Genomic DNA, 21,168 nt, shown 5'->3' on the forward strand with positions numbered 1-21,168 from the left:
TTCTCTAAGACTTGTAACCTTGGAAAGACCCCAGGCTGATCATGAGTCTCCCACTTATCCCGCCAAACTCCTTTGTGTCTGGCTAATATTTCTATATAGCTTTTAATCTCTTATTTCTTCAAGCCAGGAATTATTTCATATCTTCCTTTTGACTTCTGGGGGATAGATATTTTTTAGATAGGCTTTCATTTTTTGTTGTCATTTTTTAAATCTATTCCATTATAGAGAGCATTTGAGATATCATGGTTTCTGCTTATCGCACAATTACAGTATTATGGGTCATTAAAATGTACGCATGGGGCATCAGTTTGCTTTTTATATTCTTCATTTGTCTTAAAAATTTGTGTATCTGGTGTAGGTATATATGATTCATTTGTTTTAACTGCTGTTAAGAATTTTATTTATAAGTATACCATTGTTGATTTACTCATTCTATTAGTGAACATTTTTATTTTAATTTCTTTCTGTTTCTCTCTCTTTTTTTTCCAATGGCAAACAATTCTTTACTGAATAGATGTATGTGTGCCTCCTTTTCTCATGAATGCAAGTTTTCTCCAGGATCAGTACCTAGAATTATAATTGCTTTATCATAAGTTATATAATATCTTATTTTGCTAGCATCCCCAGTTTGTACCCCAGAAGTATTATAATAGTCTATAAATTTTTATCAGTGGCTTATCAGAATTTTTCCCAAAACTTGATAATTTTTTATTTTTGCCATTATGATGGTTATACAACCATATTTTTTTGTGTGCATCCCTGAAGAAAGATATATATCTTCAGATTGAAGAAACTTGAGTCCTAAGCAAAATAAATAAAAATAAGTCTATACTTAGTGACATCACAATGAAAATTCAGAAAATGAAAGACAAAAAGAAAAATCTTAATCCAAGGGAAAATAACAATTTACTTACAATGGAAGAACAAGTAGACTGACAACATATTTCTCATTGGCAGTGACAGAGGTCAGAAGACAACAGAGGGGTATCTTCAAAGGGCTGTTGGGGGAAGAAAAATCTGTCATATTAGAACTCTATGTTATTCTCCCAGAGGTTATTATCTGCACATCCTCAACTTGCCTCCCCCACCTTGCTTCAGAAAGATACTTCCCCTTGACCAAATGTTGGAGTAGGTGTCTGAAGCTGGGCAAATCTTAGAGCCTCATGCCCTCTGGTCACATGACTGGTTCAAAGAGTAGGTATATAAACAAAGAAAGAAAGAGCTCTCTTTCCATACATTGCCTTCCTTTTGGTCTGTTCCATCTAAGAGTACTTATAAGAAGCTTTTTCAGGAAGAAAGAGAGAGGAAGAGGGAGAGAGAGAGACAACTTTAAAGTTTCTAGTCAGAGTTCGTCTTTTAAGTGACTGGAGGTATAGGAGTAGCAGAGGGCAGGTAGGGTGTATAGACGGGAAAAATGTAGCCCAACCACTGTGAGAGATGGGAGACAGAGGCAACAAAAAACGGCACCAGATGAAAATGCTGACCATCAGTGGATGAACTTTAATAGGCCCCACCTACTAACAGCTTAACCAAGGAAACAGAGCATCTCAATGTGTGCATAGTCTCTTCACAAGCACAGGAACTGCAAATCTGATATCCTTGTATTGTACATCTATGTTCTTTTTATTCAAATGTAAGATAACATAGTCCATTTACATCACAGAATTTCAGACCTGGGAATTTTCTTATAGGTACCCTTTCTTTGTATAGACAGGTGAATCAAAGACCAGAGATTAAAGTGTTTGGAGCAACGTAGCTGAGCAGTGACAGACCCAGAGACAGAACTTGGATCTCCTAACCCCCAAGTCACTTCTTCTCCCAGTCACACCACCTCTGCATCCATAGGGACTGAATTTTTGAAGTGGCCTTTCTAATGTTCCTGAGATAATTCTCTGTAGTAGACATGTTCTAAATGCTGGCTATCCACTATGTCCTTCTTTTCCCTTCTCATGTCTCTCCATTTTCCTCTGCTAGAAAGTTCTTGGGTTTAATGTTAAAGCTGATGTCCTAAAACCCTGCCATTAAACTGAAGACCCCACCCCTCCTTATGAGGGGGTTTAGCCCATGCCATCATAATAACCAAATGGAGTCGGAAAAGGTATCTTGCAGCAGATAGTATACTGATGTGGGAAAACCAAAGGTGACCCAGCAATTTGGTGTGGACTCTACTCCAAGTCCTACTTAAATTCATGCTCAACATGTTAATGCATCTCAAAAAGAAAAAAATCCTACCCCAAAAGAAGTGATGCTTTCAAAAGGCACTATAGCAGAGACTACCTCATAATCCAATTGGTAATACTTAAATTTTGTCAAGTCTACTTTATTCTCTTTCCAAAGTCTTTCTCTTCATATGTCTTATTTCTTCGGAGTTTCTTTCCCACCTCCTCTGCCCTGAACTTCCCCTTCCTTTGTCCATAGCCCTTTTCCTCTACACTAGGACTGTAAACACCACTTGGCAAGGCACAGTGTTTTAGTTAGCCAAATATCTCATGTTCCTCAAGGTTGCCCCACCTCAGGGAGCTAAGTTTGTTCAGTGAGGGGTACAGATAGTGCATGCAAGGTTGTCTGCCCAGAGTATGGGACCAACACATTCTTTTCACAGTCCAGTGTTGCTCTAGGTATTGTCCTATATCAATAAACAAACCACCTAGACTCTATTTGATCACAACACTCAGGTTCCTGAAGTTCTATATGACTAAGAACAGGTAAGCTGACCTCTATCAACTAGCACTCTTTATAATATTCCTCCAGAAAATTTATTTCCATGTAAGTGTACTAAATCTTTTAGACTCAAAAATTTCATCTTCTTTGGTCTGCACAACAGCCCTGAAAAGGGAAGTTTGGCTTAAATGACTTGCCCAAAATAATGAAAAACAAAGCCATGCCCAGCTCAAGTTTTGTTATGCACATAAATGGTCTTTCCAGCATACTTGCCCATTTTCCTGAAACTTTCTTTGAACCACTACTTTGAATACCAACAATTGGAAAACTTACTAATTTACTATATTTGCTCCAACAAGAATGTATTGAAATTGTACAGAATAGCCAAGATATAGACAACAAGATAAGAAATATCAAGTATTTAGAAATCAATATTTTTAGAAATCAGATGATAAGTTTTTTTGTAAATCAGGTTATACTAAAAGGTTAACATATTCAAATGAAATCTTACTTTTTAGGTATTAACTTGGATAAAACCTAAATATGAATACCCATAGTAATATTGCTTGGGGCAGAGGAAAAGTGATTCAGCCCAGACTCATACTCACACCCTTCCACCACAAGACTATCAACCAATAGAGCAAGCATTCACCAATACAAGGTATGCTCAGTGCACCTGTGAGCCCTGGTCTCTGTCCAGCATGGGTAGAGGAAATGGTACCATACACTTTGGTGCTCTCAGTTATCCTCTGGAATAGTTATCTGAGCTTGGTCTCTAAAGCCCTGATGGCTGGAAATTTCACTTCTGAGACTCTACTTAGTACTCAGTACGTCTCAAAACGATTTTTTTCTTCTATACATTTTCATCATTTATTCAATCAGCAAATATCAACCCAGCTGGCCAGGGATACTCATGATGACCACACTTATCTCTGGACTCGCCTGCAGACACTTTGTTTTGATCTCTTAGATACAAGTAAAAAAGTACTTAGTGCTCCTGGGTTCCAAGGAAGGAGGGTTCCTAAAAAAACATGGATGAAGATCAAAGTTCAGGTGGTCCCCTAAAAATTTAAAGTGGGAACTCAGATTTTAAGACAAAATGAGTTCTATATCTAGGAAGAAAACACATACACACAAGCCTGATTTTTCCCTTATGTAAATAATGTTCTCGGATAGGGTACCTTGGTGGCTCAGTCAGTTAAGCATCTATTTTTGGCTCAGGTCTCAATCCCAGGATCCTGGAATCGAGCCCCACATCAGGTTCCCTGCTCAGTGGGGAGTCTGCTTCTCCTTGTCCCTCTGCCTCTCCCCCCAGGTTATGCTCTCTCTCTCCCACTGCTTAAATAGATGATAGATTAGATAGATAGATAGATAGATAAAAAATACTGTCCTGGAGTAAACAAGTTTGTGGAATAATGCATCCTTGCATGAGAAAGTCACTATATAACATGATTCCAAATCAGTTATATCCCAGAGAGGGTTAAAAATGTTCAGAACACAGAGCTGCCTTGAGAAGCAGCTATATGAAGATTTGTTGGGTGATATATGTAGACTAATGTTTTTTCATTTTCACAGCAACTTGAATTTTGCAAGTCAGAAGAGAGAGGAAATTGGAATGGCATGTCAACCAAATTTCCTTCTGTATGGTAAAAAACATCACTATGTTTACCCCCCTGCCTTCCATCTGCATATGATTTTGAGCAGGGGAAAACAGGGAGTGGAAGGGAAAGAAACCACCTCCCCCAGGGCACATGAAGCAGCAGAAGGAAAGAAGCCACAAAAAGGAAAGAGTATCTCTCCCTCCCCTCTGCTACCCACATACACATTTGATGCCAAATGCTTCCAGATCTTCCTTTGAACTCCAGAGATTCTGTTATTAGGACTCCAAGAGTTCACTGAATTGAAACTCACAGAAGAAGAAAGGGGTGGGTATCATATGAGAACCTAAGTTCAAGTATTTGACTGAGGACTTTTGGAGGCACGAGACAATGCAAATATCAGCAAATTAAAATTGTAGGTGAAAGCAAGTTAAGGAAGTAGAAAGATGACATAACCATCCTAATGGAGGTGAGCACATTTGCAAGGCACACTGAGTGATAGCTTGGCATCAAGCCATGTGGGAAGGCAAGGAAAACTGGAATTGGACCCCTCCAATTCCAGTTTGTTTTGGAGCCAAAACAAACCCGGCTTTGGGTCATCACCCCATCTGGATCATTCTTGGTCACCTGACAGTGGGGATCCGCATAACTCAAAGTGTTGATGGTTTGGGCAGAATCTCAGTTAACATCTGGGAACAAGATCTGGGGAGGACAGTATGAAACCCAGAACAATAAAAATGTATGAAAGTTGTGGGTAGCTCTGCTAGAAATCAAAAAACCAAGTTCTTTGGTGAATTTAGGTTGTAGGAAAACAGATGAGTGAGGAAAGAGATGCAAGTTGGACGAAAGACAGGAGCTGGAGGAGAGGAAGATGTAGCCATCAGAAATGGTGGAGTGGAGACAAGGTTTCCTCCTGCCACTGGCTGTTCCTACCTTCCCAGCCCTACCTCCTGAGATCAGCAAGCAAATCAGGGGAGATTTCAAGTCTCAGAAAATAGCTGTGGCTTAGGAAAATAATGGAGTTGAAGTTCTGAATAAATGTGCTTTGCAGCTGACACTACTTGTTCTTCATCTTTGCATCAGAGAAGAAAAATCATAGAGAAGGAAATAAACAGGATCATTTTAAAAATAAGAGTTAGTTGGCAGATTACCATAGTAAAAAGACAAAGAGTCAGGGAAATCAGATGGTACCAAAATCCACATTAAAAAGAGTTGAAGAAAACAGACACCATTTATATTCCTAGCCAAATAATGAGGTATCAGCAAGGCAGCAGCTGGAAGACAAAAGTTGGAAAATTATTCTTTTTTGTTTGTTTGTTTGCTGCTTATAGGCAAAGCTCTAGTTTAAAATTAAAGGCAAAATCTTGCAGCTGGCAGTAGAGATCCATAATGATCTCCATCAGCAGAAAACTAAGATTCTGTTAAAGGGTGTGACTCAGAAAGCTTATAAGCCACAGGGAAAGAACAGAGGCTGTCAGGGGCAGAAGGGGATGTTCACAGATGATTCAAGAAATGGAGAGTGAACATAGATTGTGTCTAAATCTATTGGATCACTATGTGAGGGTAAAGAAAGCCTAAGATACCAGTTTTTTTCTTTTTTGTACATTAAAATTTATTCCTGGATGGAAAAGAGATGTTGCCTTCCTGAGACAGAAATTGCAAATAGCAAGCCCAGAGACTGGTGTACTTCAGAGATCTCAGACATAAAACCAAATCCAGGAAGATCACTAAACAACTATCAGTAAGAAGTCCAGGAAGCCAGGCTGGCTCCCATGGGATACTCCCTGTGAGTACTGGGGTAGTCTACTCCCCACTGTGCCATTCACTTGGAAGAAGCATGCCTGGAAGTGGATTAGCTGTGAATGGGCTGCCACCCATGTAGGGTAACCTGTGAGGTGTCAGGAAAAACTTTATCCCTGACCTTTGGGCACACAAAATTTAATTGATGAAAAGTAGCCAGAATGTCTACTGAGCGCTGCACCCACCGAAAGACAGACTACCCAACCCTCCATGATGGTAGTAGGCACTATAGAGATATCTCTATTTCAGCGTTAATCAAACAGATTTGCTTAGAGTTCAAAGGGGGCTGTGCATGAACCATCACCTGGGCCAAGGGATCATTTCCAGTTTCTGATAATATATATACCTCTAATATTGTCCAAGTATGGCTTCATTAACAAAGACTGGGCCCAAAATCTCTTACTTTCTGCAGTGAGGGCTGGTTTTGGCTAATGCTGATGCAAATAACTTCTTATCTTTATCAGGAATATGTGTCACTAACCTAATAGATGAAGACTTCCAATAGCCATCATCATCATCTTCTCAAATATGGACCCAGACAGTCCCAACTTTTCCTCTGGGTGAGCTTCCATCTCCTAACTAAAGGAAATCTTGGAAACCTAGACCCTCTTGCTGTAAAAGTACCTTCTTTCTAGGCATCATTACTTGATATTATCTACCTCTCTCTCTACAATGTATTTATAGCCTTTGGGCTCTAGAGAGGAGTGCACCATTCTCTCCAGATACCACCGTTGGGCTCCAAGGGCTTCCAGCCTCAGTTATGAATGGACTCTTGGCACAGTGCATGTGCTTCAAAGTCCAAGTAATATTTGCAGTTCTTTGGTACTTAAATTTAACACTATTTTAGAACTGAGTTTTATTGTTCTGAGATCTTTTTAACCAAATGACTCAAATCTGATAGATATTTGATTTGTATGAAGACTACCACTTACACTCTAACCTCTCATTTTCTCCACTCCCTGCAAACCTATTTTATGTGTTATTGATGTAGTTCAGTTAATGTAGCTTATACTACAGAAATGGATTTTTAGTACCATGTTGAATATAATATTCCAACGTAAATTTGCTTAAAAACAAAGTATAGGTATAATTATCAGGACTGTTTGCTGATCTATGTACTTTTGCTCATCCATACTTTGGATAAACCTAGTCAGTTGATCCTAAGTCAAAACACTCAACTTGGCGGTGGGTGAGTTGTTGCCTAAGAGGAAATCATCTGTCACTGAAACACCAGTTAACTGAACCCAAAGCTATGATGCAAGGCCAAATAGTACACTCTTTGATTCGATGAATCATTTAGAAAATCACTAGCATAAGTATTGTACCAGTATTTGCTCTCAGTTGTGACAGCGGAGATTGTCAGACCATTTGACTTCAGTGGAACCCCTCATCTACATAAAATTAGAAGTCAGCATAGACCCTGGAAGCTGCCTTAATTGATGTGGAGCTGCAGCTTGGAGCCCCGTTGGCTCCATCTCCCTCTTATCTTATAATATTGTACCCCAAGTGTCCCAGGTCTCCACCAATCTCAGTTTGGAAACTTCTAGGTTGCAACATGATAACAAAAAGGCCAAGATCATGGTTTCAGTGGTTATGGCAGCCATGGCCAACCTCTCCCATTTACAAACCCAAAATACCATGTAGTATAGGATGGATGTATACTTGATATTTAACAGAAAGAAGTTATTTTTATCACTATACTTAACCAACCCTCCTACAAGTGTGTATTTATGTTACAAACAAGAGTGAGTATGCAAAATCTCTCCAACTTGCAACTATACACTCTATTGTTGTGTTAATAGAATCATCTTTGTCCATTAAGAATACTTCATTTTGTTTAGCAGAGATAATAAGTACCCATTAATGGTGTTATTAGTGGGATTGAGACATGTGCTATGGAGTCAGTCCAGAAACCTTCCTACGACCCTTTAGGCCTGAGTTTCCACATCTCTCTGGTGTTGGAAGAGAGTCCAGATGGACATTCAACAAACTACTCTCTCAGAGCACAGTCCCATCTTGCTGTGATTCATCAGAATTTTTATGGCTTCTCATAGTGAAAGCTTCTTTATGATTTTTTATTCCTTGAGAAGTTTAGATTCTGCCTTTTTTCTCTAATTCTTTCCTCTTCCATCTGAGACCATATGGGACTTAAGTTTAGATCTGGGATTTATATCTAAATATGAAATTGTAAGCAACCACTTAGTGGCAAAATGTTGCCTTGAATTGTTAGTTAATTAATTAAATTCCTCCATAGAAAGTTTTTTTTTTTAAGATTTCAAAGATCTGAAATGAAGTGATCTCTTCATAATCCTGTTCACTGTCCTTGTATCTCTGACCCTCAACACCACCTACTACCCCATCATGAATAGCTCACTTCACCACTGACATCAAGAGGAAATCAAAGCCACAGGCAGGAACTGCCTCAAGCTCCTGCCACTAACACTGCAAACCCACCAAAATCTATATCCTCCCTTCCTCTTTCTCCCTTTTCCACTGAAAAGGAACCCATACTCTGTGCCTGATCTCCTCACTTGTGCCCCACTTCCTCCATTCTTGACTCCCTCAATATCTCTTTCTCCTTTGCATACCTACTCTGCTGCTTCCTTTCCAGCAGCTTTCACCACACTCAAGCATCTCCTGAATTCACGGAATGCCCCAACTACTGGACTATCTTCTGCTTCCCTTCATGGTCAAATTCCTGTTCCTCACCTCCTATTTACTCCAAGAGTGCCCTAAAATGTCACCAATATTTCCTTATTGCTAAATACAATTTAGCAATAAATTTTGAGATACTTCTCAAAAGTACCTAAACTTTCAGAAAAATTATTCCTATTTAAAAAACAACAAGCAAACATCTATTCAGTCAATAAGTATTTATTGAGTTCTTCCTAGTGCTGGGAACTGAAGATGTAGCAGGAAACAGGTGTTGGTGATCATCGAGGTTACATTAAGAGCAGAAGGAGAGCCAAGCAATAAACAAGTAAACAAATGAACAAGATAATTCCCAAGAGTGATAAGTGCTGTGAAGACAAATACAACTAAAAATCTAAAGTGGTGGAATAGAGAGTAACTATGGAAACCTCAGTCAGTTTCCAAGGGAAACATCTCTGAGATGATATTTGAGCTGAAGTCACCAGTGCAAAGATCTTGGACCAGAACATCACAGGCAGAGTGAATAGCAAGAACAGAGCCCCGAATGAGCATAAGCACTGAGTAGCTATGACAACATATTGTTTATACATACAAAAGTAGACAAAAGAAAGAAGACAGGAAACTGTCATCTTGCTGGGTAGGGAAAGGGCTTCTGAGCTGCAAATGGGGTAGATGAAACCTGGAAGGGCAATAAGTCTTATAACCTTAGGGCTGGAGCATATCTCCAGCTCCCCTCCTCTGTTCTCCTAAATAGAAAAGTGTTGGAGGGTTGAGGAGGAGTGGGACTTGGATCAACTGTCTATATTTCTCACCCTTTGGTCCCAACTTTAAAGCCAACAAACAAATCAGCCAAGCTTGGGATTACAAGAAGCTGAGATAGCTTCTGGAGTGGACCCCACTAGAGTCTCAAGAGAGATAGGCCCACCCCAACCCCTCTCCTTCCATCCCCCAACTCTGAGATGAGTAAGGAAAGTGGTCCAAGACAGGTTCCTGCAAGGCTGCTGCTGGGCAAACAGTAGAACCCTAAGTCAGGGTCAGGCCCCCAAAGGGAGGCTCTTAGTGTGTGATCTTCTCATGTAATCAGTTTCAGTGGTCAGGGTCCTCTTGGGGGAAATGGAATTGCATGAGACTTGGAGGGGCTCTCCAGGATTTGTGCCTGAGAGAGAAAATGAGAGCCCAAAACTATTTCCCCAAAGCCAAGTTCCCCAACATATACACAAAGACACACACCAGTCAACAGGAGGGCAAGATGATCTGAGAGTCCTCCAATTAACCCAGGGGCAACACCCACCAAAATTGTGTGTGTAGGGATGTGGTCTAACAAGGGCAGAGTCAGGGGTTATTTCCTATGCCCCTGACTGAGAGTCCATACTTAAGGTTAAAGTTCTTCCCAAGAGTCTGGGGCTATGGATATTGGGAGAAAATCAGAGATGAAGTCAACTCCCAACCTTATTCCATTATAATTGGGTTCAGACCTGCACACATCAAAGGTTAACCTCCTACAAAGGAGGGAAATCTTGGACTACTTATCTACCCTAACTTGCCAATTCCTCACCCCCATCCCCCCACTTAATTCTCCTTTCCCCAGGGTCAAGCTCCTGTCCTATTTTACCTGATCCCACTATAGTATGTGGAGGCACCAACCAGGGACAATAGAGAGGGACCAGCACTCAGATCTCCCCAGGAATTTGAGGCACTATGGTCTGGAAATAGCAACTATTTGAGTACCCCTTCTGGTCCTATGAAGGGCCCTGGGGCCACCTGTCTGTGTCCTGAGGTGGGAGCATGGGAGAACAGAATCCCTGCCTCACAGATGGCCCCTCTCAGCATCGTCGTCTTCAGGAGCCTTCAAGAAAGGGGCAGGGAGTAAGGCATTGAGTCAGCCCAGACAACTTGCCTAAGTTGAAGCAATTAATTCTAGAGTTAGATGTGTCCATATGGGTTAGATAAGGCTCAAAAACAGTGTCTTGGGATATTTTCTCTCACCCAGGCAGAGACCAGAAGAAGACATTCACAAATCCCTGTGTGAGGTTGGTGACAGGGGCCTGGGGAGTGGGAGGGAGTTACTTCTTCATGACTTTACTCTCATCTCTGACAGAGCACATTGGCTGAATTTAACATGTGGATTTAGACAACTCCTACCCTCCTTGGGAATTTCCTTGCATGTCTGGTTCATCTGCTAACCTAATATCTTACTCAAAAGAACTTGAATCTTCCCCAGAGCCAACTGTACCTCTGACTGTGTGCTAGTACAGGGGAACTGGTTAAAGAGGTCAAATGAAAACCAAATGGCACAGGGAAAGAGAGCAACCAGACAGAGGATTCGTTACAAAGAAGATCAAGAATCAAATGTCAAGCTAGGCAACAGGATGCCAAAGATAGAGGGGAAAAGATATTGGAGGACAACAAAAGGGCTGGCACCTGACTATCCTGTTCCAAAGACTCTGGAGGTCTGTGCATGTTCTGGGAAAGAAAGGACTGTAGCTGAGACCAAAAGAGCCATGTACTGAGATCTGGAGCCCAAGGGGGTACTGCTGGGACCCACCAACTGGAGTATGACACATAGAGATGCCCCCTCTCACCTCCAGGCAGGCTGCCCGGCAGCCCCTGCACCAAGGGGACTGTGGGCATTGGTAGTTGCCACATCAGCAGGTGTCTGTCCCTGCACCATATTTGAAGCTAGGTGACTTGCCCAAGAGCACGTGAGTCAAGAAGCAGTGAGTCCAGGTCCTGAGGTGGTCCATTCACTTGAAACTCCTCCCTCACTTTTTCCGTGGGGTTGGCTTGCTCCTCCTTTTCAATCTGGTTTACAAAGAGAAACAAAAATCCATAGTGTTTCTAAGTGATGAACATTCTCTCTGTGCTCAGTTAACATAATTGTGAATTTGTAGATACACTTAGCGTTATTATTTCTCTGGGAAATCTAGCCTTAGAATTTCTTTTCTTAACTTCACAAATCTGGTAGTATCTGGCCAAAATAATATGTTAATTTTTTCCTGGCCTAAGCCTAGGAAAAATTATTCTTTTGAAGTTCTATTTTTTGTATAATAATTATTGCTTTTTTGCTTAATCATTGAAGATAATGTTAAGACACAGAAAAACACAAAGGAAATAAAAAATACCACCCCACTCCTTAAAAAAAACTAGTTTTACTGACAATAGGCATAAAGACATGATGTACACTTATATACATTAAGGTATTTAAACTCACATTATAAAATTGTGGCCATATGAACATGTTGTTATTTTGATGGGGAACAGATTGTGTTCAGGAGATAAACAACACACAGTAAAAACATTATAAATATGTGTCTCCAAACAGTTGCTTGCAAGCTTGTTCTCCAACTGAGGGATTACATTTTATTAACCACAATTTATTTAGACAGCAGAATTCTATGTGACTACCTTGGAAATGAGGCCATGTCAAATAGTTTCAGAACATCATCAAAGTTCTTAATTTAAAAATCAAACAAGAAAAAAAACCCACCAAGATACACACATTAGGAAAACCCAACTTTTGTATCAACATGGATGGGACTGGAGGAGATTATGCTGAGTGAAATAAGTCAGGCAGAGAAAGTCAATTATCATATGGTTTGACTTACTTGTGGAGCATAAAGAATAACACAGAGGACATTAGAAGAAGGAAAGGAAAAGAGAATTGGGGTAAATTGGAGGGAAAGACGAAGGGTGAGAGACTGGACTCTGAGAAACAAATTGAGAGTTTTGGAGGGGAGGGATGTGGGGGAATGGGTGAACCTGGTGGTGGTTATTAAGGAGGGCACATATTGCATGGAGCCCTGGGTGTGGTGCATAAACAATGAATCTTGGAATACTGAAAAAAATAAAATAAAATTTAATTTAATAAAAAAAGAAATGTGCCATACTTTTAACACTGAAAAATGAGAAACACAGTTTTTCCTATAACTGAGGGGGTGTTTAAAATTAGAAATAAGATTCATAGTCAGGTGTTAGCAATACCATTTTCCAAAACCCAAAATTATATATCAAGCTAACAGGGCTGAATACCAAGAAAAATAAAAGAATAAATACTTTATTTTAACCTGTAGAATAAAGTATAGCTGGAGAAGGTTGGAACACATCCCTGGAAGTTTGAGAAGAAAATCTCTTTACATTTTCTGGATTGCTTCCACGAACTCGAGGCATGACAGCCTGTTCATAATAGAATATCCCATAAATCATGCTAGATATGAAACCCTGGGCGCTGGCACGGACATGGAAGACCACAAATCCCAGGCATCACCCTGTGCAGGTAGCACTGCAATCAACCACTGTGGCATCTTAGATGGTGTGAGTACCTTATTATCTAATTAGCCCTCCAATGGCAATGGCAGCTACATGGGTACCACTAGGGGTAGCCAAATTGTGCAGCAATAGCCCATGAACTCCAATTCAACAAGGGGAAGCAACTGAGTTGGGGAGGATCTGCTAATGGCCAGGATTAAATGATACAATGTATCTATTAAATAACAGTTCTAATAACATCCGCTTACCTAACAGTATAAGATGATGAACAATGCACTTTACACTAATAACTGATGAGGAAGGTAAAATCCTCATTTTACAAATGGGAAAAATATAGCTTTCAAAGAATAACTTTGACAGACAGCAGAGCTTGGATTCAAACCTGATGTCAGAGTCTTTGCCCTTCCCACTGTGCCAGAATGACAGCTAGGTTGTATTTTCAGGTCTTATTCACTGAGTAACATCAGCCAACCCCTGAATCAGGTCCTGGAGATATAAGTGTTAAGAGTCCCAGGTCCTGATTCATGCAGATTCTGGCAAGAGAGATGCACACTATTGTGTCTGAAATGTAGTAATGGAAGTAAAAGACAAGCTCAGGGGAGAGGTGGCCATCTGATAGCAAGAAGTGTGAAGACCCTTAAGTCAAAAGGCTATACCAAGACTCCTTAGAAATGACAATATGATGAGTCTGCAGACACAGGAGAGGAGGAGTTCTATGCCTACATGAAATACTCTGTACATCATCCTCATTGGCCAAGTCAAAACAGGAAAATAACAGGTCATTATTACACAAAAGTCAAATCTTATATAAAATGTCCGAGTCATCTTATTGTAGCACACCTTTGAGGGATGAAAATTATAAAGACTCTCCACATAACAGAGCATCTAATTTGGGTTCTAGCCTCCTTTAATGTTCCAGAAAGCCAATTTTGCAAGGACTTAATCTTGTTAAAATATTTCTCTAAGAAGAAAATATTCAAGTGAAATAGTAGTTTAAACCATACAAAAATTAAACATACATATTGAAAAGGAAAAAAAAAGCACCAAAAAAATTCACAGACATGATTGTCAATGTAGAAAATCCCAGAATCTGCCCCAGAAAAAAAACTAGACTCAGTTTAGCAAGATCACAAGATACATGATCAATATACAAAAATCAATTGTTATATATTGTTAAATAAATTTTATATATCAACAATTATATTTTATATATTTTATATACATTGATATGTATTTATATATCAATTATATTTTATATATGGTATATATTTTTATGTATATAATGCATGAAGTGCTTCATTATAAAGCAAACAAAATATGTATAATATCTTTATGCTGAAAATGCAAAACAAAAAAGGTCTAAATGAATGGGCAGATATACCATGTCCACAGATTCAATATTGTTACAGTTTTCACCAAGTTGATTTATAAACTCAACACAGCCCCATTCAATTCTACCAGAATATATTGTATAAATTCACACAATGACCCTAAATTTTGTATGGGAAAGTAGAGGAACTAGAATAATCACAACAAATTTCAAAAATAAAGAACAGTATCGGAGAATTCACACTAAACTGATTTCAATACTTACTGTAAGGCTATAGTAATAAAGTTGGTAAAAGAAGGATACGTAAATTAACAAACAGAATAGAAAGTCCAGGAATAAACTCATACATTTAGTCAACAAATTTTTGACAAAATTGCAAAAGTAATTCAGTGGAGAATCTTCTCAATAAATGGTGTTGGAACAACTGAATGTCCATATGCAAAAAAAAAAAATTAAACCTCAATCCATACTTCACACTATTTATAAAATATTAACTCAAAATGGACAATAATGTAGATGTAAACCTAAAGTTTTAGATTTCTAGAAGAAAACATAGGAAAAAATCTTTGGGACCTTGGGTTAGGCAAAGAATTCTTACATATAATACAAAAAACATTATCTATAAAAGGAAAAAAATTGATAAATTGGGGTTCATCAAAATTTAAAATTTTGGTTCTTCAAAAGACATTAAGAAAATGAGAAAACAAGTCAAGCTAGCCATAGACTGGGAGAAAATATTTGTAAAACATATATTTAATAAATATATTAAATTTCTTATATTTGATTATATATTTAGTATATATCCAGATATATTTTTAAACTCCAAAAGCACAATAACAAGAAAAATAGCAACCAACTTTCTGAAATGGGCAAAAGATCTTTTGTTTAAAGATTTTATTTATTTATTTGACAGAGAGAGACACAGCAAGAGAGGGAACACCAGCAGGGGGAGTGGGAGAAGGAGAAGCAGGTTTCCCAATGAGCAGAGAGATGTGGGGCTTGATCCCAGGACCCTGGGACCATGACCTGAGCTGAAGGCAGACACTTAATGACTGAGCCACCCAGGTACCCCTAAAATGGGCAAAAAGATTGAACACACACTTGACTAGTAAATATCACCCATCTTGGGTGGATGATATATAAATATCATTTAAAGATGCTCAATGTCACTAGTCATTAAGAAAATACAAAATTAAAACTACAATGAGATAGCACTATACATTTATTGGAATGGGTAAAAATTTAAAAGCTGACAAAATGCAGAACATCCCACATTGCTAGTGGGAATACAAAATAATATAACCACTGTCTAAAACAATTTAGCAGTTTCTTACACATTTAAACATATATCTACCACATCACCCAGCAATACCAGTTCTAGTTATTTACTCAAGAGAAAAGAAAACTTACACTCACATGAATGTTTACAGCAGGTTTATTCATAATCACCCAAAACTGGAAACAATCTAAATACCCTTCAACTGGTTAATGGAAAACTATGATAGGTACGTGCATATAATGGAATATTACTCAGCAATAAAAATGAAAAAACTGCTGATTCATGCAACATGGTTCAATCTCAGATGCATTATGCTAAGTTAAAGAAGACAGACTCAAGAGGGTACATACTGTACAATTCCATTTATATGACATTTTAGACTTATAAGACAGAACTCTAGGGACAGAAAAGATTATTGGTTGTCAGGTGTTCGGCGATTGACTGCAAAGAGGAAATATGAGGGAAATTTGGTGGGGGGATGAGGGGATGAAAATACCTGATGTCTCAACTGTGATGGTGGTTACATGATTGTGTGTCTAGAACTGTTTGCCAAAAAAGTCAAATGCTACTGCATGCAAATTATATCTCAATAAACCTGATATATGTAGGTTATGTGTGGGGGTGGGTGGGTGTATTGCATACATATATATGACACTTTTGGGGTCCATGCCTTTCTCTTTTATCTGAATGCACATAACTGAACTATGACTGCCCAAAAGTTAATAGTGCTAGGTGATATGATGGGCATAATCCTGTTTATACCCAACTACTACTGTCCTGATGTGTGTTATTTTCCAATCAGACACAGCTGCCTGGAAACAGACATGGTGAAGACAGATGGCTGGATACACCCAAAGTTAGAGTTTTCCCAAAGACATGAGACAGATATTCAGAGGGTAGTGGACTTCAGGGTGTTTTTGAAAAAGATTAAAATGTTGAGCCATGGCTTCTAATTTAGAGAGGGAGAAAAGTGAAGAAAGGAGTTTGAATAGACTTTTTTTTTAGAGAAGACATACAGATGGCCAACAGATACATGAAAAGATTTTTAACATCACTAATCAACAGAAAAATGCAAATCAAAAACACATGAGATACCACCAACACCTGTAAGAATGGCTAATACCAAAAAGACTGGAAGTAACAAGTGTTGGTAAAGATGTGGAGAACAGGCAACCCTTGTGCACTGTTGGTGGGAATGTAAATTGGTGCAACCACTATGGAAAACAGCATGGAGTTTTCTCAAAAAAATATAAAATAAAACAGCTATATGATCCAGCAATTTCATTTCTGGGTATTTACCCAAAGAAAATGAAAGCACTAACTCAAAGAGACATAGGCACCTCCATGTTCATTGCAGAATTATTTAAAATAGCAAAGATATGGAAACAAACTAAGTATCCATCAATGGATGAATGGATGAATGGATAAAGAACCTGTGGCTTATATACACAGTGGAATATTATTCAGTCATAAAGAAGAATGAGATCCTGCCATTTGCAATAACATGGATATGCCTCAAGGGCATTACACTAAGGGAAATAAAGAGAATGGATTGATGGTTGCCAAAAGTGGAGGGTTGGGAGTAGGGGGCAGGAGAAATGAGTGCTGGGTTTTTTTTTAGTTTAAATAAATTGGCTAATCTCTAATACAATACAGTACTATACAATATAATAAATATAAAAATCAAAATGCCAGAGGGAAAAAGGGAGTCTAATGAATGGAGAATGAAAAACAAGGGTCAGAGCACTAATGACACCCAGTGAAGTTTAAGAACACTTGTGGGAACATCAGACAAAGCAAGCTGTAAGAAAAGCAGACTTGATGTGGAGTTGAATGATTCCACTGTCAATTGTGGAGATGATAATTTGTTTCCCTCTCTGGAGAATAAATTCCATAAGAACAAAAGATTCAGATGCAGCTCCAAGGATCAGAGCTCAGTTATCCCCCATACTTTTCCCAGCCTGGTCTCTGGTATTCAAAACCTACCCTAACTTTCTCAACTCCCCCCAGCTCTTTCATCCTTGGGTAGAACTTGCCTTCATCATAATGACCATTAATGTGTCTCTCTCTCCTTTGCAAAACTGAATGGTTTTTCCTGCTCCCATCAAAGGCCAGTCTCCACACATACTGTGAAGGAGCTTTACTCTATCACCAATCTCCATTCCCCCTCTTTTATTTTCAGTCTCACCCTCATGTCCATACACCTTCTCATCAACTCTTAGCATACTCTAAGTTATAGTTTAAAAACAAATTCTAGAAGTAAAATTAGCCGTCATTTGTTGGGGATGTTTGAAAGTTAAGATGGTGGTTAGGTTTTCAACATGGGTGAAATGAGATGAAATGAGAGAATGAGCACATCTTCATGGGAATGCAGTCAGGTGGAAACAGCTGGGTTTGGCAACATCCAGAGTGATCTGCTGGACAAACAGCCCAAATGTGAGTTTAATGTTAGGGCTGGAGTATGGTTTGAAAGTCATCAGTGTGCTAGTCATGAAAGAAGGAAAAATCTCCCAAGCAGCAGGCTCAGAATGGAACCCCCACAGATTCCAAGGTTTATCAATTAGCAGGAAAGGAAGGATTCACAATAAGAACAGAAGGAAAGTCCACAAAGAGAATTACGAAACAGGAGGGTCATGGAAGGCAAGAGTACAAAAAAATTAATGACTGAGTGAATAGTCAATAAATTTAACAGACAGTACCACTGATATAAAGACGGGGTTCAGCATTCATCAAGTAAAGAAGCACAAAGAGCATAGGGAAGCCGTTAGAGCAGATGTTACTGGGGCTTAGTCTACGATTCCTTGCCCTTACCACTGTATGCACATTGGCTGAATTTCCAGATGTTTTTCTCTGTCTGTGGGCTATTTCCTGCTGCTGTAGCCCACTTTGCCATCTGCTTGGTAGGCCAAAGGGTCAAGGAATTAATACCTCCACTCTCGAAGTAGCATTGGTTGACCAATGACTGACAGGACCTGGTGTATAAATAACCCAGTTCCTTCACCTACTGCTTAGATAGGAAAACTGAGTGCACATCTTACACTGGCTTCTAGGGCTCCTTAGCAGGATTAAGCCCCAGGAACCCACAGTGAGAACTGGTTTGATAACATAGAGTCAGCTGCTTCCTTTCCTGTCACACTTCCCTGTTCCTCCAATTACCTTCCTTGCCCCAATGAACTGCCTGCCCTTGCATTGTTGCTGCTAAAATGAGTGTCTCGAGAAGGGCTCAGATGGTGCACCCTCAGTGTTGTGGACCATTACGAACAGGGGTTTTCAGGTCCCCTGTACCAGTAAACAAAAAGGACTGAGGAGGCAAGGACAGCCTGAAACCTAATAAGAACAGTTAACTTGGGGAATCAAGTTACACCAACATTAGGATGTCTCTGGAGTTCAGGTGGATAAAACCAGCAGGATGGGTGCAGACAGATGAAGTTGGCTTTCATGGTCTTCCATCTGTGTCCTGCTTGAACTCCCAGCCGCCCAAGCAGCCATCACACAACTCACTGCAAATGGTGGCTTGAAGCCACCCCCACAGATGACCTGCCATGTATCCAATTAGTTTCCTCTGCTTCTCACACTTCCTAACCAGTCCCACATATCTTAACTTACCTGGCCATCACCTTTGGACTCAGGCTCCCTGGGACATCTTGATTAATGACTAGGTAACCCGCCCGGCATACAACTTCCTATTCCAGGGTTAAAGACGGCAGCCTCTTACCTCCTTCACAAATTAACCTCACCTGATCTTGCATTTTTTTAATTCTTTCACTTTTGGTGTCATACACATGGCCCCTTCCACATATCTTTATTGCACATTACAGATAATGTGGATCATTTATTATGGATGGAAGCATCAGTGCTTCTCAAAGGGTGGTCTGTGTACCACATGTGTCACTATGCTGGGATGGAGGTGGTGCTTTTTGGAAATAAATATCTCCAGACCTCATCCGTGACCCAAGGAATTAGATCCTCTGAGGGTATTGCTAACATGATCCTGAGTTGATTCTTCTGCATCCTAAACTGGTAAACAGTGCATGACATGCACACCTAGTAACATGCTATGCAGAATAAGTATGAGAATCTCAAATACAATGAGCACCCACTATTAACCCGAAAAAACGGTTTCATTTCCAAATATTAAAAAGGACTAAAAGATTGGCCTGCCATGTGCTTGGGCAGGGAGTATATGGAAAATCTCTGTACCCTCCACTCAACTTTGCTGTGAACCTAAAACTGATCTAAACTTGAAATATATTTTAAAAAAAGAAGAAGAGAAGGAGGAGAAAGAGGTAGAGGAGGAGGAGGAAGTGGAGGAGGAGGAGAAGGAAAAAAGAAAGAGGAGGAGGAGGAGGAGAAGGAAAAAAGAAAGAGGAGGAGGAGGAAGAGGAGAAGGAAAAGGAGAAGAAGGAGGAGGAGAAGGAGGGGGGAAAAGGAGGAGGAAGAACCTGACCTGTCTCGGATGGGACAGATAAACATGTCTCTGGCTCACTTTTTCCCTCTGCACAGCCTCCTTTTTTTTCTCTGCTTACCCTAGCCTAACCTCCTCTGTGAGGCTCCAGATGAGCAGCCTGCTCCATGCTCCTACAGCCCAGTGTACTTACTGATTATGACAATATTAAGGCAATATTGCCCTACACTTCAAACAACTATTCTCTTGTTTCACCCTGGTGAGTCACAACCTAGCTTGTTCACTGCTGTATTCCCATCCCCTGCATGAGATATGGAACTCTGGTATGCAATCAAGTTTGTTGAATGACTCAATAAATGAATGAATGATCTTGCCACTGAGATTAACATCAGATGAAGTGTGTCAGGAGGATGGATAAATGAACTGGCTAAATCTCTCTGTTTTTACACATGCATTTTTACACATGCACAGATATCCCTAGAGTCACCCTTCCTCCTCTCTGAAGCACAGCAATGGATGGCCTCAGTCTCACAATCTGTTACTGGGGCAGATACTCTGAGTTGATATATTAATTAATTGCAGCCCTCCTAGACAAAAGAAACAATGGATACTGCCATCTGAAGTACTGTACCGGCAGCTCTATGAGGAAAACAAGCCACACTAGGTATTTCCAATAAGGGGATTTAATGCAGGGAATTGACACAGGTTTGGTAAGGTCAAGAGAGGGCCACTGAGGTAACCCAAATGTTAGTAAACACAGGAGGCAACTACTAACCTTAGGGCTGGGGGAACAAAAGGGAAGAGATGGTGTTACCAGAACCTAGAAGCTTTGATGGGGGACCCCCCACGGCTGGTGCCTGGCCCTCTCTGGGGGCTGCTGCGCGGCGGCTGCTTGGACTTCTGAGGGGGGCGCTGCTTGGCTGGTGGTGGTCGGACCTCTGGGCGGGGGCGTGGTTGACGCTCAGACCTCGGAGGGGACCGTGGCTTGGCTGGTGCTCTGACCACCGCGGGGGGTGCAGCTGGCTGGAGCTTGGGCCTCTGAGGGGACGTTGCACGGCGTCTGGTGCTGAGGGGGCCAAAAGAAGCTGGAGGCTGGCGCCATGGCTCTATTCTGCTGCTTAAGGGATACTGACAGGAGCTGGAAACAGGGAGGCAGGCCCTGCTCCCCCTCCCGCCT

General features: G+C 40.2%; 1 protein-coding gene across 5 annotated transcripts in view; it reads right to left on the bottom strand.

Annotated features, from left to right (window-relative positions):
* Nucleotides 1-312: 312 nt before the first annotated feature.
* Nucleotides 313-21,168, bottom strand: part of MOBP (myelin associated oligodendrocyte basic protein) — a 46,926-nt gene continuing 26,070 nt past the window's right edge. For 3 of the 5 annotated variants that reach the window (XM_032861132.1, XM_032861133.1, XM_032861131.1), the window contains 4 exons: nt 20,812-21,057; nt 11,294-11,513; nt 915-998; nt 313-801 (listed from right to left, as the gene is read on the bottom strand). In XM_032861132.1, the coding sequence (XP_032717023.1) occupies nt 11,474-11,513; nt 20,812-21,057 (286 nt within the window). In that variant the 3' untranslated portion in view covers nt 313-801; nt 915-998; nt 11,294-11,473. Of the gene's footprint in view, nt 802-914; nt 999-11,293; nt 11,514-20,801; nt 21,058-21,168 lie in introns of those variants that run through there. The other 2 variants (XM_032861136.1, XM_032861135.1) reach the window with 2 other exon arrangements.

This window comes from Lontra canadensis, unplaced genomic scaffold (genome assembly GCF_010015895.1).
Source record: "Lontra canadensis isolate GAN:19392208 unplaced genomic scaffold, GSC_riverotter_1.0 scaffold20, whole genome shotgun sequence".
In the NCBI taxonomy this organism is placed as follows: domain Eukaryota; kingdom Metazoa; phylum Chordata; class Mammalia; order Carnivora; family Mustelidae; genus Lontra; species Lontra canadensis.